Source organism: Geospiza fortis, unplaced genomic scaffold (assembly GCF_000277835.1).
Source record: "Geospiza fortis unplaced genomic scaffold, GeoFor_1.0 scaffold95, whole genome shotgun sequence".
Classification (NCBI taxonomy): Eukaryota; Metazoa; Chordata; class Aves; order Passeriformes; family Thraupidae; genus Geospiza; species Geospiza fortis.
In genome coordinates this window covers 1120964-1141138 of record NW_005054333.1, presented here as the reverse complement: position 1 = coordinate 1141138, position 20175 = coordinate 1120964, and the positions used below count along the sequence as shown (strand labels likewise).

Below are 20175 nucleotides of genomic sequence, written 5' to 3'. Positions count from 1 at the left end.
AACATTTAAACAAAAAAAAAAAAAGCCTTAGCTGATTTAAGGACTATATGACACTACACAATTTTGGATAAGCAGAGGAAAGCAACTTTTTAAAACGTATATATTTAGTTGTGTACCACTTCTAAACGCATGGCTGTTTTTTTGGACGCACTTCTTCTTTGGATTTAATGAATATGTAGATCGCTATAATTATGCCAGCTACTGAAATTCATAATGTCTATGGAGGCTATTCCATTTCCTCTAAAATGTTGGTACTGCAGTTCAGTGAATAAACAAGAAAAATGAATATTAATATAAGCACATTCATGTTTCAGCTGTAGACAAAGAAGTACCTATTCCAAAAATATGCAACAGAAAAGTACACTGTTGACTGTATTAGCTCTTCACATGACATATTTGCTTAAATGAACCTTCTTTTCTTCTTAATGTCAAGCTGGGCAGTTAAGCATCATAGAAGATGACTTTCTTTAACATTTAGTGCTATTTACTATTGAAATCACTCCTACTTCTTTCTACATGATCAGTTTTAAAATTTTAACAGGTGCTAGGAAATTTAAAAAAACATCAAAAAATTAAAAAGCCTCACTGTATAAACTGTTAAAGGCAAGCTTGAGTACCTTGCAGTACCTATGGCTGACTAGATAAACAACCTAAATATGCCTCCCAGGCATGCAGGCACCAGGGGCCTAACACCTGTGCCTCATTAATATACAAGTAAATCTGCTCTACTGGGAAACAATTGGAAATTAATTGTCCCAAACCATCTACTGAGTTTGAATAAAAGAATTAAACCTATATTTCCTGCAACTTCTACTGAAATGAATCTCAAGAACAGCTGAAGCCATCTGACTGTCTTAGTAGCCCACGACTTGCTCACAGACTTTTTGCAGCCACTTTAAAATACAAAGGGCAATTTCAAGGTAAAGAGCTGGGTTATGTGCAAGGAAATGTGTTTAGATTTATTTTCAATGCATGTCCTTAAGGTGAACATCTCCTCCTCCCCCTGTCACATGGGAGACTATTACTTCTCCCTGGGAGACCAAATGAAACCAGGAAGAGGGAAACTACTATTATGACTCCAGGCTAAGATCTCACCACATTTACTCTGCTAAGGAGGGTCACAGAGTGGGTTATACTAAATACCAGCAAACTCTGGTTTTGCAAATTGCCCTAAATATATGCAAGATGAAGTTAGATGGTTTTCAGCCTTTTAAGCTGAGTTGGGAGAGTGAGTTTTTAAAAATAGAATTGTAAGACATAGCGGCTGAGAACTGTAAGGATAGACTTAGCAAGCCAGGAAATTATGGTCATCTTCCTCTGTGACACGAGCAAGCTAATGATTCATGCTGAGACCAGAAATCCTGTGTCTATGAATGCATCACCTTTCAGCAAGGACCATAGTCTTAAAAAAAAAAAGTGTTTACTTCTGGTTCTTGATTATTAATTACTTTGAAAACCAAAGGTGTTCTAGATAAGAGCAAAGATGCCTACAGAAGTGTTAGACTGCAGGGTTTAGGGCTGCCTTTACCTTCTCCCAGGTGCCAGTACCCCCAGGTGACCAAAAGAGCAGCAAGTCATTCCAATGGTGTGGAGCAGCTTCCTCCATTCCTCTCACATCCCCCCAGTCTCCAAGTCAGAAAGACTATCTGGTCATTTTTGTCTCCTTGTCTCCCACACATCCTCACCTTCTGGAGGGAGCTGCCTACGATTGTTTACCAAGATTCTGCGTCCTTTAAATACAACGTATGGTATACAGCAGACACAGCTTGAGGAAAATCTGGGCCTTTCTTTCACAGCCACTTATACTTCAGTAACTAGAGTATATTATGGCTATCTAAATAACCCTCCTGTTTCTACCACATATAATATTCTTCATTTGCCATTGTAAATTCTGTAGCATCATTGGCCATTATAACTCCTGCCAAGATGCCTCCCTAAGGTAGCTATGTTTCAAGAGTGCCACATTCTCCTGTGCACACAACAGGTCAGACTCTGAAGCTATTCACATTGTTCTGCAAGTGGATGACATTCCCACAATGTCTCTGAAAATGCCAGTGTGTCAGCTGAGTTAGCAAAAGGTTTCAACCAGTGCAACTGTGAAAAGAAAGAACAGACAGGAAAGAAACTCTTCAGGTTATTTTTCTCACCAGCTGCTGGAAGTGATTGCTACACAGTAAGAAAGTAATTTCAACACTTCTGAAATTGTATTAGTGCAGATATTATGCCTCAAAAAAAAAAAAGTAATGCAATTCCAAACACGTTTTGAACCAAATTACTTTTAAAACCGCCAAAAGAAATTTGGCAAGATTGTATCTCCTCTGCATTCCCCCTTGGCTGCTAGGATCACAAAAAAAGTTATAAGCAACTGAAAAAGAAATTACTTGGAAGCTGGGATCTGCCTCAGTTTTAGTAGAGCTGAATGATATTTAAAATCCTTTCTGAACAGCATTCCCTAATTCATGTCTCAAGTATTTTGAATGAAGACTAATAATCTAAGCTTTACAATTCTAGAGACTTTTAATAGTGGTTACACTGTTCAATATTAACAAGCAATCAATTCTAAAAAGATAACATTTAAAATTATATAGCCCTACTATGTAAAATAATATCTAAGAGCCTTGTCAACCCAGGATCGCAGAAAACCCACCAGTCAACACGAAATGAGCAATGAAGATCGGACCTCATGTCTGCCATATTCCATTTGCTTCACTGCAGTGAAAGATTTCAAGAGCTAATAGGAACCACCTAAACTATGAATTAGTACATGCACTTACTTTTAATCAAACTAGAAAATTAAATGTATGATCCTGTGTTATACCACCTGTAGACTGTACAATTAAAGGCAAATGTCAATGTTAATGTTTTCTGATTATTTTGTAAATATTTTTCATTTTAGATTCTTATTTGAGTATTTTGTCTAATGTACTATTGGACATATTGTAAAGTCTTCATAATAATAATACATACATATAATATAAGACCTTGTCATGGTTTGACAAGGTCTTATATTATATGACACCGGCCCAATGCCAGGCACCCACCCAAGCTTCTCCCTCAACCTCCCATGCCACAGCTAGGGAGAGGAGAAAAAAAAATTGAGTTAAGGACCCGGAGAAAACACTCCAAGAGTAAAACAGCCTCAAAGCTGCAAAGTGAATTTACTACTAACAGAGTCAGAAGAGTATAATGAGAAGTAATAGAAGCCCTTAAAACATCTTTTTTCCTCCCAACCCCTCACTCCTTTGCACCAACAGCACAGGGAGACAGGGCATGGGGGCTTGCTCAGTTTGTCACCCAAGGTTTTCTCCTGCTGCTCAGGTAGAGGAGTCCTTCCCCTGTGAGGCCATGAGGCCCCCACTCTCATGAACAGCAGCCATACTGCACCTGCTGCAACGTGAACTCCTCTCTACAGGCAGACAGTCCTCCTAAAACTGCTGCGACGTGGGTCTCTCTTTCCATGGGGTGCAGTCCTCCAAGGACAGGCTGCTCCAGCCTGGAAGCAGGGGCTCCCTCCCTCCACCTGGTCTCCCACTGGATCACAGCTTCTTCCAGGAATCCACTTGCTCTGGTGTGGGCACCTCCCCCATGGGTTGTGGGGGGATCGCTGCATCCCCTGTGGATCCCCATGGGCTGCAGGGGCACGGCTGCCTCACCATGGTCTTCACCACAGCCTGCAGAGGAATCTCAGCTCTGGCGCCTGGAGCACCTCCTGCCCTTCCTTTTCCACTAACCTTGGTGTCTTCCATGTTGTTTTCTCTTACATGTTCTCACCTCCTTCTCTTCTCTGACTATAAGAAAAACTGTGCATGCCCCAATTTGATTTTCTTCTTAAATATATCATCACAGAGGGGTTACCAATATCTCTAACTGGCCCAGCCTTGACCAGCAGCATATCCATCTTCAGAGCCATCAGGGATTGCTCTGCTGGGCATGGTGGAAGCTTCCAGCAGTTTCTCACAGAAGCCACTTTGTGGCCCCCCTGCTACCAATAACCAGGCCATGCCAAACCGACACAGACCTGAATGAGAAAGAAATTATTGGAGTAACAGTTCTTTAAGAAACTTAATTTCATATGCATTATCTCTGCTGCCCAATGTAAAATATCTACTGGCATGAGTTAGGGAGAGTTGCATTACTTCAAAGCAGGAAAAGTGCTCAATATGTATGAAAGAAAAAGCAGGCAAATCAATGAAGGGATTAATTCTGCAGGAACAGTTCATAGTTCTCATCTGTTCCTTTCCATCTTTTGAAACATGCACTTATGTCATAAACACAAGAGTTTATATCTCTCTGCCAAAGAATTGTATACTGGGGTCTGCTCTAAGACACACACTCTCTTTCTTATAAGAAATGAGGTTGACCTGTGAGCAAATCATATACAGAAGTCTATTTTTCTTTCTTTTTAAGAGGATATGATTTGTGGATATGATTCTTGTTAAGGCAATTACAAGCATCAGATTTTCAGATACAGAAGCCTGAAGTTTGGAACAGAAGTGTTCCTCTCAGTTGACTGCTAGTAGAGATCACAACAAGCACGACTTTACTCCAGAAAGTCTAAGTAAAATTCTACATGCACATAAATAGCATTCTTGAAAAGGTATGTGAATCTCTCAGGTCTAACATCTTAGTAAAAGTCACTGGAATCCCATTATTGCTCAGCTATTGAGGAATGAGCAACTATAAACTCTTTCAGAATGCACGACATCAATAATCTAACAATATGCCTAGGAAATAACTCAAATTCAAATAGTTCCAAGAGCTTTACTGAGGTGACATTGAGCTTGTGCATGTTGGGGAGAGGTAACAAAGACTTTCCTCCACTGACAGGCAGAAGCAGAACATCTACCTCTGGCTCTGCCACTAAATTTCCATCTCCAGCATAATGGTAAAACCAACATCAAGCATAGATATGCAGAAGAATGCAATGGTAGCCCATTAAGGCTCCTTACAAAATACATACTGTGTTCAGAAGAGGAAGAAATACAATCGAGGGAGACTAGTACAGCACAGACAGCAATAACTGCTGCTTCCGCATTTACTGATTTGAGCATAAAGCTGGGGAAATGTATGAATGCAGATCCTGCCAAAGTCTAAAACTAGTGTTAGAAGTATTTTTGTACCATCATGTTCAGACAACACCAAAACTCTGTGGAAGACACTAAAACCCAGAAAAATGCAAAAATGTGAAGAACCACATGGAACTACAACCTATGCCACTGAGAAAGGGCAAAAGTTTCAGTTCTGGCACTGCAAGGGCTCAGATCTACCAGGTAAATATTACTGTCCATAATTCATGTTCAAGTGAAACTGCAGTTAACAAAGAAACCAGTACCTACTGGGTCATCAGATAGCGTGCATCATTATTTTGTCTCGTGCCTTTTTTAAATATTTCATGCCAAGTTTTGAAATGCCTTTTTTCTGAGTCCTTGCAGAAACAAGACCAATTTGATATTTACAACAACATTTAGATAACAAAGAATACTCTCAGTCTACGGAAGAATAATGCTACACTACTGAAACATTTGCATACATATTTAGGATTTCAATCTAAATCTCAAGCTTATTCCATCCTCTAGACCAATATTAAAGAATAAAATGGATAGCCTCAGAGAGATACAAAGAAAATTCTTGAGCAGTGCTGCTAGTATTGACAAAATCATCTTAAAACAATGGCATGTGTGCTTCTAGAAAAGCCAATTTCACATTTTTATACTGGTCTTCAAAATCTTCAAAATCTGCTTTTCAAAATTTTGAGACCCAAACTTGGCTCCTCAGGGGCACTCAATGAAGCAACAGGCTACTGAACAGGCCATCAGAAAGAAAACCAATTCTCAAATTATTGTGTCATATGTTTTGCAATATGAGATCTTTATTGAGAGGAACATCAAGTATCTATATTTAAATATTTAAATAGAGGCAACAATTCCCTTCAAACATACTGCATAAATCCAAGAAACATGCATAGTTTGTATTATTTATTACGTTGTAAAATCAACAGTTGAGAAAAAAGTGAGGCAACTTTCAGGAATGTAATAAAGTAAGTTAATTCTACAAAAAGAGAGGAAAAAAATTGAAAGGTAGTATCAAGTAGTAAGAAGTAGAGTTTCTAAAAAAGTATTTCTGAAACACACAGATTTCTATTTGCTACCCTGAAAATCCATTTGACAGCTTTAATGTGAAGGCTTATCAGTCTGTTTGGAAAATACATGTATTTTCCTCTGTTTCTCAAAGTCCTGCCTCAGGATACGTGGCAGAGCTAACAGCCATGTAAGTGTGAATATGCATGGCTGTGTTGCTGGGAGGCTGAACATTCAAAGGGCAGATTTTTCTAAACAGTTCAGGTTTCATCTGCTTTTGGCTGACATACAGTTAAAAAGGTTTGTGTGAAGAAAGGTAAAATCACTTTCTTAAGGCAAACATTCCAGCAAATAAAGTCATTAGTTAGCTATGCTCTTTAAGCTACCAGTGTGTGTGCAGCACAGTTTAGGGAACTGAAATAAGGCTGCACTGGCAGCAGGATGCTCTGCCAGCACCTTCCTCATAGCACTAGGTCTGACGCAGAACCCAAAGATATCCTTCTCCATATCCTAAATTGTCCACTTTGCCTTGGTGGTTCTCAGTCAAAGAGCCAAACTTGGCCTTTGGAAAGCACATAATTTCCAACCCTTTACCAGTTCAGCATTTATAGAAGAATTCTTGTTCCAGCCATTTTGAAGTCTAAATTTCACCAGCACATTTTCTACTACTCATTACTTTCTGCATACATTTACAGAATGGTGAGACAAAATGTTAATATTATGTTCAACTATTTTTATTTTTGTATTGTAACTGAGTTTGCCAGCTGCAGAGTCAAAGCTTTCTAGTTAAAACACCGCAATACCTTTGAAATCCTTTGCATGTACATGAAGAACATTTACTTCCTACTTCTCCTGAGTACACAGTGCGGCTAACTGATCCATTTCACTACATCCTCCTTCTTAGCCTTCTTGAAAATGTCCCCAGTCACATCTCCCAGTTGCCATGAAAGTCTGAAGGTTATTGAGAGTAAAGGAGCAAAAGCAATTCACAATGAAAGCCACTTTAAGCATTAGTAAGGGGAAATATGGCATCAGTTGATTGTGGTGTCAGTGGTATATATGCTGATTTTCAAGTACAACAGAATAAATCAGGAGTGAACTAAAATTTTCACTTGCTTTCCATGGACTTTAGAAATTACCATTTTCTCTTCACAATCTAAGTCTTTCCTTCTTGCAGCCAATCCATAAAAAAAACATTCTACCAAGAAAAGATGTTGGTAACTCAGTCCTTCCTTTCTGATTCTCTGTTAAAACCATCTCAAGCTTTAAGCAAATGTCTTAAATTTGCTTTTCCCTATTACATTGCATTAAACCAGAAAGCAAGTCCATATTACTATGTCTCTAGAAAGTAATATAATTTTCACTGGAAAAGTTAGAAAAATCCAAAATATATGTGTTGAAATGTTTGTATCTTAGAAAAAGTATATTGAATATAGTTTTTCAGTTCCTTAATCACAATTTATTCTTCCTTGTCTTATGATATCATTCACCAATTCCTTAGAACACCAGGCAAGGAATGCAGCAAGGATCAGCTATGGAATGAAGAAGTAAATAACACAAATTTGAAAAGAAAGAGATGGAAATAATGTAAGTCTCCTTAAAAGGAAAAAAAAAAACAACCCAATTTTAAAGAATTCAGAGAAAATCAGAAATGTTCTAAGGTTTTAATAGGTGTAAAAGTGATCTTCCAGGTTTTGGAGTAAAAAGAAAACCTGTTGGAGGAAACCTGTGATCAGTGCAAACAGTCACTTTCTCTTGCTGGAAAAAGGATATTTGCAAGATGGAATTCCTAACAGAATCACAAACACTGACAAATGAGAGTACTGGCACAGACTACCACATCCAGAGAAAGATTCTTAGCACATTATGAACATAATCTTTCAGAAGACTCAAGGAGAGAGTTTCCATGCTCCCAGACAAAATTAACTCACATTGAAAAGGCCTCTTTGCACATAAATGGAATAAACCAGAACACCATCTAGCAAATGGTTTAGGATAAAACAAAATAAACAAGGATGCCAGTTTTACTGCTTCCTTGTGGAAAGAGAGAAAGGTTGCAAGTGCTGTGAATTCTCCTTGCATTGCGGAGTGGAATGGCAGTGACAATTTCACTGCACTGCCTTCTGTATCCAATTTTTCTTATTTCAAAATAATCGAAAAACCCACAGAAACAAGCTTGTTCTTTATATCTCTTGATTATGTGTGGACATACAGTGAACAAAATCAGGAAAAATAAAACCATAATTGCACAGGAGTGGCTTAAAATTAAAACAATAAAGTAACACTGTCTGTGTATGAACAAGACTAGATAGGCTTGTGTAGATGGAAAAGGGCTGCTTCCTAATAGAGTAAGACAAAGTTCTCCTTAAGATGGAGGTATGTAAGTTGCAAACATCTTCACAGTATGTTTAAAATGTAAGGACAGAGGCTATTGTAGCCACTTCTGGCTCAACTGCCAACAAAAGTCAAAGGGCAACCCAAGTGGTTTTAGTACCACTTTTGGAAGCGGGAAGAACCAAGGGGTAACACCTTGCACCCCTTGCCGTCTTTGTTCTGTACGCTCAGTGCCCACAGCTGGCTGGCACACGAGAAACGCCTCAGCCAGCAGGACCACATTGCCTTTCTGCATCAAGGAAGGAAACATCTGGTAAGCAGAATCTGTAAGAAGTCAGGGGGAGAAAACGGAATACAAAAGTCTTTCTTACACTAGATCCTCTGCCTGTTTGAAATATGAGCAGAAGAAGGAATACACCTTGTCTACACAACCCACAGCTCTGAGCAATCATCATTTGTCATGGAATTTAAGGCATAGAGGAAATAACTTTATCTTGATACATGAGGTAAGAATTAAACTTATATATGTGTAGAGATGTATTAAGAAATTATCCAACACAGCAGTCATGGGTCTCTGAATCATAAAGTAAGTTCATACACAAGTATGAAAAGTGAGCTTTTTTAGGCTATATATTTATTAGAAGCAGTATTAATGTATGAATCCACCTTGAAAGAAAATAAGTGTCCTTGAGATGTTAGATTCTATCAGCCAAATTGAATGTCTGCATCAATGGTTCTCCCTAAAAGTCATAATTAGGTCATTAAAATATATTTAGAAAAATAGCCTGTAAAATAAAGTTAAAAAATACTCACCTTCATTTTATTTCATAGGTCACTGTTATACCATCTAATAAGATAATTAAAAACATGCAAGCAGCTGGTACTGAGGCTAAACAGATTAATGTAATAGTCTGTAGTCATATGTGCTGGCAAGGGGTTCACCTCTTTGGCGAGGAGAAGGTCAGCTGCCCTTGGGAAGGGAGGAGAAAGACAGTATTTCTACTTTCCAGTGGCACTGCATTGCAGATACTGAAACTAAAGACCCACATCTATTTTCCTTTTCCTTTTGGTGAAGTCCAGCCCATTTGGACGTCCAGAAAAGGCTTTAACCATAGCAGTAAAACAACACAGTACAGCAGAGCTGAAGTATTTTCCTTAAGTTTACATTTAAAAGCTGAAAGATATTATATGTCTAAATCCTTGTTCAAATGTTTCTAATAGTGAACTTCTAATTTTGATGACATGCTTCTAGGAAAAAATAATTGTAATTTCCTATTAGTAAAGCTCCTTCCTAAGTACACAAAGAGTACTTCCATAAGAGCATGAAGACCAGCTAGAAAATTCTCCGTTTTTTCTCCTGACCTGACAGGACACATTCACCAACTCAAAGAATATTTAGAAATATATGCCAGTTACATGTGCTTTTCACTAACATTACATACAAACTTTATGACCTAAAGGGAAATGCTCACTATCTGAACACATGCAGCATTACATCTGTGCTGTGCTTGTGATCAACACAAGCAAGAATCACAAACTCTAAGGTGACACCTTCATATTAAAATAAAACCATACAAATAGTTCTGGAGCATCATAAACATACCAAAGAATAATGTTATGTCATCCTTTATTAACAAATATACTTGGAGTCTTGTACTGGATAGTGTCAAATTGTCCTTTAAAACAGAGAATGTGGAAATCAAGCAACTTCTCCTGGGGTTTATTTTTTATTGTGGTAAAAACAATGTTTTTAAGAGCACTTTAATAACAAAACATTATTATTCAAATATTTTTGGAGTAATTTCTTTTAATTAAGTTGTAAAGGCCTATTACAGACAAAATATTAAGTAACTTTTGTTTCTGCAAAAATTTTCAATACAATTTTTCATGTATTAACCTTCTGCATATGTATGACATTTACCATGATTCAAAGATGCCTTTGCCTCTTTTAGGGCAAAAATTCATTAGCTGGTCTTTTTAAAACATAATAAGACTGAAACGCATTGGGTAAACAAGACTGTCATTAATTTTACCAAATTACTAACTTACTAAAACAATAATCCTTAACAGTATCCTAAAATAGGTCAAAATTTCTAAGGAGTCTTTAAAGAAATAACAACCATTTCCCATCATTACCTTTCAAGATAGTTTAGGATTCACTTTTCACCTTTCATAAGGTGTTAGATGTTCAATTTTACTTAACATGCAGTCCAGAACTACAACTATCAAAACAATATCCAACCCAACCATCAAATGTCTCGCTAGATCATAGGAATTACTTGCCACTGAGAAACAAATACACGTTTTACATCTCAAGCACTACTACTAAATAATGGTGATAGCTTGCCAACTATGAAAAGTCAGAAGATACTTTTATATATATGTATACATACACACCTCCCCAATACACATACACACATATGTATCTTTTTTACTATTTTGCCTTTAATTATATCAATAATACTCTGGCAATGAGATATGGGACCCTTCTTAAAGACTAATTAACTTCAGTTTTCTAAGTTGGGCTCTTTGACAGAATATGAGTATTATTCAGTGGAACTTGTAGGCAACGTCGCATTTATTATATGCGCTTTGGACTAAGGAATACATAGGTACAAACACCAGCTTTAACCTCTACTTAATCTGTGGAGAATTAAAGAGTCGCTAAGATTTAGGCTGATTTAGGAAAAAGGTACCAAGTTCTGTCCTCCCACTAGCTACATTCCCTGCATTGGCACTGATACCATGGGAAGCTTTGGCAGGAGGAAGTCATCAGCAAGCTCTCCCTACAAAGAAGGAACAGGTTGGGCTGGGTTAGCTCTCAGGACTAGCTCCCTGAGAGATGAGTGCTACTGCCTGAGTGGAGCAGGGGTGACAAGAAGGTCTCAGACCCCAGCTCCACAGCTCACACTCTCTGGAACCAAAGTCTAGCTAAAGCTGGCTGCTTCTTCTTCAAGTGTTGCCACTTGGCAGGTAAAACAGCTGGTGCTCCTGAGTTGATGACTTTCAGGAATAAGTTTCCTGGCTTTAATGGCAGAGAGAGCTCTCAACTTTCTTTTGCTAAACTGGTTAAATTATATCTTGTGTACTTTTGAGAGACTGATTTGTGGTCTCTCTGTCTACATATGATACACACCTAAAAAACATGAAGATTATCCTGGGTGGTATTTTTCAGCCCTTCTTTTAACTTAGACAGTATGTTGCATGCAGAAAACATGAATATGACAAGAAACAGAGTCATGCAGACCCTAAAATGGATCTTCTCATGTATTTTATCAAAATGAATATGCTAACTACCCTAGAAGAGTTTTACATCATCACAAAGTAGGTCTCATTAGAGTTGACTTATTAGGACAAAGAAAATTGTAAGAATACCTAAATCAACCCACCCCAGTCCCACTTTGTCCCTGTAGGCACACCCTTTGTTCCAACCTTGCTCTTAGTCCAGAAACTTCCTCTGAGTGTTTGAATCGCAGCAAACTCTTTGCTGTTCCCTCTAGGTCCTTACAAAAAGTCTTTCTTTTCAACATCCTCCAGACCAGACTGCTCCTTGCTCTCCTTGGCAATGGCTGTGTCTCCAGCCTGCAACAGGTTCTCCAGCACCGTGTCCCTCCCTGCCACACCATGCCCGAGGCTCCCTGTGACCAGCACAGCTCAGCACAGCCTGCCTCACGCTCCAACATTCCCCACCCAGCTGGCTGCAACCAGGACAAGGTGAACAGGCAGGTTCCTCCTGCCTGACTGCACCTCTTTGAAGCAGAGATTCCAGCAGAGCACAAACCAAAAACGAAAAAAATGCCAACCAACACAGTCCACTAAATGATTCGAAAATAATCATGTGGTAAGCATGTTTTGTTTTACCATACTTAAGCATGAAAATCAGATGCAATCCTTCTGGTTAGCACAAATCATACTATTAATTTAGTAGTCACAAGGAAGAAGATTTTTTTGTAGCAGAGTCAGTATTTTGCAGGGTGAAAGATGAAAGTATACACCTGCTGATTAGCTTTCTGTGCTTTCAAGCACAAGACACCCTCTGGTATGTACCCAAGCAAGATTCAAGCTCAATGACATTGCTTAAAAAAGTTTCTTTGACTGGTGTTTACTGCCAACAAAATTGAAATATTATTTTCCTGTCAAATAATCTCAAATTTAACTAATCTTGGCTTTGGTTTTTGAGATGAAATAATGAGGAAATAGAATTTCATGTGGTCCATGAATCCAGTTACTTTGGAGAAGATCAGAAAGGTGATCACTGGTGAATTGAACATTTCAACATTTAGCTTAGTTGCTGTGAGTTTACTTTATTGAATACTTTGGAGGAAAAAAACCTACAAAAAACAACCTTAAAATGTTTAGGCTTTCAAATATCTTGTACTTACATCAGTTAAGTGTTTTGAACAACTTTTGAAAAAAAACAACAATACAGAAAACAAATTTTCACATCATTCCTTAATTAAATACTTCATGTTCTTTAGCTCACTGTATGAATTTAGATTCCACAATCCTCCTAAAGTATAGGACCTGTTCTTTCATATTAAATAGATTATGCTTATTATAATCAACCTTCTTAAAATTAGAAAATAAATATAAAAAATTACCAACCTGTAAGAAATAAAAGTTCCATCTGAATCTGAGGTGGAGGGTGTGCTTCCATTTTCATTTGATCCTCCTGATACAAAAATAAGAGAAAACACCTTTGTTGTAAGACAAATTCTGATATGAACACAATATGGATGACAACAGATACTGATTTTACCATATATGGTAACTTCAGTCACAACAAAACTCACCTAAAACTTACATAGATAAATCTCAACTTTACCTTTTCAAATTCTTACAGACATCTTAACTAGCCTCCAAGTTCAAACTGGAGTCTGAAAGCTCTGAAAATCTGATACTTAATTTCACTTAAAGTTTTGATTGAGGCCCTTCTCAAATTATTAAACACAATTTAACTAGTATAGGGTTACAGAAGTACACCACGTAAGTAGATGAATTTGATTTTACCAACACTAAGTAAAAAAAAAGTAAAAGTTCATCTCTTTTGTGAAAAATTCTGAGCTTGCTTTGTGATTGCTGTTTGGTTTTTTTTGTCATAGCACAAGTTCAAAGCTTCCCTGAAAGTACCTATTAAGACGTCTGCCAAACATTTTATTTTACATCCTGTGGGCTGGTGAATACATGGAACAGTGATGTTGCTGGAAATCCAGGATTACAAGGAAATTTTCCTTCTATAACTATGTCTATTGAAAGACTGCTAAAAGCCAGGAGTAATGTATTTTTCAAAGCAAATTTATTCTTGTCCTGTTTTATACTGTTTATTCTTGCACTGTCATTTAGCTTGATAATTCTTCTATGTCCCTGTGTGCCCCCTTAGTTAATTTACAGGTAGCACTGCACAACTCTGTTCTCCCTTCTGCTGACTGAAATCAAGTTTTTTCAGTCTTTTTTCTAAATGAGTCTTCATATTCCCCATTTTCTTTAACTCAGTCCTTCTTACACATGGAAAAGGAGGGACAGGTGCTGTGGAAAGCACACTAAAAGTTCAGAGTTGATAATCTGGACAGTGGTTTTCTTCTCTATCAAACAAATCTTGCTTGATACAGATGACATTCGTGCCACTCCATCTTGCAGTTTCACAGCCATCCTTAACCAAATATGCCTGCACATTTACTCTCAATTTTTTATTCACAAGAAGAAGCTTTCAGTTTACACAAAAAATTCTTGCTAGTGCAATACTGTTTGCAGTCCTCTTTTCTTCAGAAAGGACCAGTCCTGCCTGAATACTCTATTTGCATTGGCACCAGATATTACCTTCCAATAATTTTACTTAATAAAAGTCTATCAGCTCTCATTTTGTGGCAAGACAATAAATGAAAATTTTGGATAAGACTGGTTCAACCTCAAGTTTCACTAAAAAGAATTCTTTCATTAAAATTTCCATTTCCCTATTCATCCTAGAATTACTATACTTCACTAATCCCCATCCCTTTGATTTCACAGCATCTCCTGTGGCACTGCATCAGATGGTTTACTGAGATCCAGACAGTAAATGTATTTCCTGAAGGTATATTTTGAAAAGAAAGCAGGTTAGCTGGCCACAATGTCCCATTTAACAAAACATCTGCAATAGAAGTTAAGCCATTTGCTTTGCTTTTCTCTCTTATTTCTTTCTTTAAAACTTTTTTAAAGCCCTGCACAGATAATGGTCAGCCCATGCAGGTGCTTTGCTATCACTTTCCTTTCCCCTGTTAATCTAAGTACAGGTACGATATTTCCATTCATCTGCCATGAACTAAAGTACTAAAAATTGTTCCATGCAGCAGCATTTGTCAATACTTTTGAAGTCTGCAACTCAGATTTTTAGCTCTGCTAATTTACAGTATCTACCCAACTCCCATCTATTTTATTGATTTATTTTCAGGCCTTTGCCTGAAATTCTATTTTTACTGAAAATTAAATGTTTTCCTTTTGAGACCAGAGCTGGATTACATTTAGTATCATTTGTCCGTTCACGCTGTAGAATGGTTCTAGTTTTCTTTCTCAGCAAGCTTCTTTACATAGTCAAGTAATATTTTCCTGTGTATTTAAATTCTCATCTTATGATCTGATTCAACTTAAATTTTGCTGATTGTTGCTATAAGCCCTCACTTTCTGATATCCAGGACGTGGCCTTCTTTGCAGATCAAGCTGCTTTTCCGTTCCTTTGAGGATCTTTGCTTATTCCAGACATTCCTTAAAAAATACTTAATCATTCATTTTGGCATAAAACTTCCAAGTATTTCTTTTCTCATCTAATTTGGAATGCAGGGTTTTTTATTAACTTTTGCACCTTTGTCTAAAACAAATCCCAAACCTCTACTACATCTTAGTTTAAAATCACTCTGTCCAGTTGATTTCACTAATTAGCTCTCTACATTTATTTTGAAAATGGAAATCCCACTTAATCAATCTGCTTTTTGTTTACTAAATTTAACTAAATTAACAACACCAGATATTTCATCCAGAAGCCGACCCTCCCGTTATTAATAACCATCTGTTCATTTTTTTCCCCTCATATCTTGTAAAATACTCTCCCATATTGGGACAATTTTCAGTAATACACTTTTTCATATATTACCCATCTCCACATCTGATCCTGAGCATTCAGAGAAATGACTGAACTATGTTCAGTCTCTATTAAAGCCATATGGCCAGGTACAGTGATACTGGGCAAGTGCTACAGGGACACAGCACATCAAAATGAGTCCTGAAGGCACTACTGCACTTCATTTATACTTAAACTAAGCATTCACCTACCACTAGTCAGACTGAAAAAAACCTCACCTTATTCACAATGCTAAGTTGAAATACTGAAAAAGTATGTCTTTTCAAGAATAGCAACATAATCTTCCTCCTTTCTGAAGAATGAACTTTAAGACTATCTCCAAAAATGCATGGACTTTATATAATCTTTCAACAAAACCATTTGTCCTGCTTGAAGAGTGAACAGGACTTTGCAAAGAAAATAAGGATAATAGTTGTTCTTTCACCAGGATCCCCGTAGTCGGTAGGATCCTGGGTCTGCTACATCTGCTGAGCTGGTCTTCACAAACTACTCTAAGTCTAGCTTGCTTTATTCTGAAGAAAATAATTTCCTGTATTTAAATGATAGCCAAAATACTTTTGCATTTTTAATTGTATACTCATTGTTAATAAATATCATAATCATACCAGTTACAGTTTGGATACTTCTTTGTGAGCTGCCTCATCATGTCATTAGCGGCAGCTACCAAAAATGGATAGGGCTAGGTGTGTTCAGCTCTCAAACCCAGGATTTAATGGAACAGACCCTTCTGTGATTGCTCCCTTGCTCTGTCCTCTTTAAGATGGGTATGTCTGTTATGGCACCTTGAAAGATGATTAAGACGTTATTCATTGAAAGGGATAAAAATCATAAAGCCAAGAGTGAAGTATTCATTTTCTTAACAAAAGACTCCCTAAATTTTACCTAGTTTTATCCAAAAGGGTTTTTAGCAAGTCCTATTAAGTTTCCATAGCTAGTGATAAAGAGGACAAATAAGACTGCTGCTTCACTGACTAATGACATTAAGCTGTGGGAATCCATGCCCTGGATCACCTCTCCTCAGGAAAGTTCTAGTTACTCCTCCTGAAAAATATGGTGAACTCTCAGTAGAACAGATATACTACTTCTATCTTCTTCACTGATATTGACCCAAATTTCTGGTAAAATTGGGATGTATACTAAACAGTTATGAATATAAGATTAATGACGCTAGTAACAAAACTTGTGGTCCCCTTTAAAAAATTGATTCAGTATTATACTGATTTTCAATTTCCTTCTGAAAGTCAGTTATGGGAAGAAGGGTTTTGCTAAAGAAACAGAGGATGCTCTAGTAACCCTGCCACAGACCTTGTGAAAAGCTTTCCTAACTTCAAACGCAGAGGCTAGGGGAAAAAAGGTAGAATAAATCCTGTCACACTTTCAGAGGAAAGAGAAGGGAACCGAGCAATATTGTAACAAGCACCTGTATCAAAGTAAGTATGGCTTTCAGCGCTAGAGCAGTTACTGGCTTTATTACAATAATAAAATAAGACTGTATCCTTCCAAAGGGCTTGAAAATTACCTGGATTTCTCCTTCTTTAACTGTAGCAACTCTCTCTCCTAAGAATGAAAAGTTCCTCCTGAAACTGCCTCACTTCAGTGAAGTGTGTTCCCATACACAGAGACCAAGGGCTAAAGGGAGGTGGGACTTGGGCAGCTGGAATCTGACGCTGCTGGACACAGCTGAAGGCTGTTTCAAGAGAAGTTGTGTAACACAAAACTGACACCTTCAATAACTAATAAAAAAAGAACATTTCAAATGCTAGCTTCTTTAGATTTCTGAGATGCATGGAGAATGATTTGCAACCTCTACACTTGCTAGGGTACTAGATTCACCCAGAACACATGGGCTTGTCACTTGCAGTAGCTGTTATCTTGTCAAGGATGTACTTGAGATTATAGGCATAGCAAAAAATGGGAGAACCCAGAATAAGGAAGATGCCTTCACTTCCTGAAGGTTATCTGAAAACTATGTGAAGAAATTTTAACAAGAAGCCTGATTGAAACTTTCACACTATTTTTTTGTATTTTTCTTTTTTAACAGCCTATTACACTGATAGAATCACAGAACTATTTAGGCTGAAAAAGATTTGTAAGATCATCGTGGCCTAACACTAACCCAGCACTGCCAAGTTCAGCATTAAACCATGTCCCCAGGTGCCACATCTTTAAAAAAAACAGATGTATTTTAAATATCTCCAGGGATGGTGACTCAACTGATGGGGTACTTTCTCACAGAAGAGCTTTTTCAAGCACACAGTTTCCACTTTAGGTAGTAAGAAGAAACTGGACAGCATTTCAAAGCCCCAATTCACAGGCAGGAAGACACTCCGGGTATGCTCCAGGCACAATGAACACTGAGCTGAAGCATGTGCCCAGCAGAGTAAAAAAGCATGTGAAGAATGATGTAGAGATCAGACATTTCTCTCTCATCTCTCTCACTACTTGAAAACAGCAATTTCCTGTGAGATGTAAAAATTCAGCACTGGACTTTTTAAGGAGAAAGGGTGGGATACCGTCCTAACCAGCGGCAAGTCCATGAAGACAAGAAGCTTGAGTGACATGGCCTTGCTTGATGGCTGCACACCTAATTAAAAAAAAAAATCAAACTAATTTTTTCTTTTGAAAATATACTTTGATACTGAGGAATCCTCTTTAAACATATCCATATTTCTGCATGCATGTATACAGTTACACATGCAGGTCTGAATGTGGGCACACATGTATTTATACAGTGCAAACCAATTTACGAATCCTGAGTCACATATGAAAGGGTTTTATGGCTGGCAGTTTAGGATTTTGTGATAAAAGTGATCCTACTTAGGTAACCAAACTGTGCATTTCCCTGCTTACAAGTGTCACAATGGAGACAGATCCTTCTGCTGACCTGTTTGCACTCTGCTTAACGTTTTTCTTTGTATTCTAATCAAAGGTTAAAGTGTTGTTAAAACACAAAATTTATTTAACATTGTGAAAATTTAAGTTGATATAAACACTCGGTCATTAATGCAGTGTTTTATGATTAGAGACAAGTCAAATTTTAACACAAATCTATGCTTGCAGTCTAAGGCTGTCAATTCTTATAACATAACTTCAAAATTCCATGCTATATTAATTTTCAGCATATTTAAAGCTTAATAATTTAATGATTTATCCAATTTTAATTTATACTTTCAAAACCACTTTGAACAATCTGAGGTGCCACTGGAGATCACAACAGTGGTCCTGGTTAAGTCAAATAATAATTATAGTGCTTTCACTTTAAAGATGAGATTATTTTTAATTATTGAGTGAAGTACTTGAGGTACCATACTTATATAATTACGCTACTCATTAAATGGTTATTGAAAGCTGAAATGTAATTTTAATGACAGCTACCTATTTTTCTTTGCACACTTTATAGATGACAGATCAGTCAGGAATTCTAGTTTGCTCAAAAAATCCTTGCAGCTGCACTGGTTCTTTCAGGTGTAAAACAATTAAGCTGTTCTTTTTTTAAAACTTTAAACATTTTTTTTCTCAAATGATATTGATATAATATACAGAAACTAGTAAAAAACAGAACAATAAAGCATGGATATTTTTTCTTCTTCACAATACTATCAAAATGCTGGCCCTAAACTATTATAAATTCCAAACAATACCCCCCCGAAAATAGTGACAATACAAATATGGAAGAATAATTTTAGTCAAAATGTGTTCGTCATATAATACAAACAACAAAAAAAATTGCTTAACAGATTGCAGTCCTTTATTGTGAGTATAAAGGGGTAATCAACATACAATAAGCATTTTACTGTGCATTAAAACTATATATAATACCATGAGATTCCTTTGCTTTTTCTAACAGTAAGGTTCACAGCTCTTCAAACATAAAATTCTTCTGTACTACTTACACCACAGATAGATATTCATCGGACTGATCTCAATAAAATTTATTCTAACACGCAGGCATCTCTCACAATTGACACTACAGAGGTATGGTCTCAGAAATGAGCACCTTAAACACTTATGCTCTGCATCTTAAACCTTTATATGTGATGTCTGAAACTCATGGTATTCCTCCGTTGTTTCAAAGACCCGTATCTTGTCCAAATTAAGCTTTCCTTTTTCACAATGAAAACCAAACAGAGGAGTAAATTTGTTTCATTAACAATATTAAAGCAAAGATTTCTGAATTCGCTGTATGGGGAAAAGGCAATAAAGTTTTGAAGAGGGAAAAACTGCTTTGTTCCTTCAATCCCCTAGTTGAAATTAATTATAGCAAATGTTTATGAAAACATCTGTTCCATACAGTTATAAATTCTTAATTTTAGCATGGACGATTCCAAGCTCCTCTATTATTTTGAAAGAGAACAGTCTGACAACTGAAAGGTTTACAGAAGAGCAGGCAATTTGTATTTCTACAGCACCAAATATGCAGTTTGGAAAGTCTTCAGGATCTCTGCAGCACAGGAAAAATAAAACAAAATACAAAAGCCTAAGAAGACTGAAGCTTTCTGATTTGGGTCCGCCGATAGACCAAAATGGCAGCGGGAGGAGGGAAAAAAATGAAAATAGAAGGAGAACGAATCCCGAAAACATACGGCAAATAGAGATTTTACTACACAAAGTAGATGTTTAAGAAGTGAAACGTCGCGGAGCTGCGGCACTCCG

General features: G+C 37.1%; 1 protein-coding gene across 3 annotated transcripts in view; it reads right to left on the bottom strand.

Moving 5' to 3' along the window:
- Positions 1-20175, bottom strand: part of TBC1D5 (TBC1 domain family member 5) — a 286443-nt gene that overhangs the window by 144867 nt on the left and 121401 nt on the right. For all 3 annotated transcript variants that reach the window (XM_031057620.1, XM_014307329.2, XM_031057619.1), the window contains one exon: positions 13017-13083. In XM_031057620.1, the coding sequence (XP_030913480.1) occupies positions 13017-13083 (67 nt within the window). The remainder of the gene's footprint in view (positions 1-13016; positions 13084-20175) is intronic.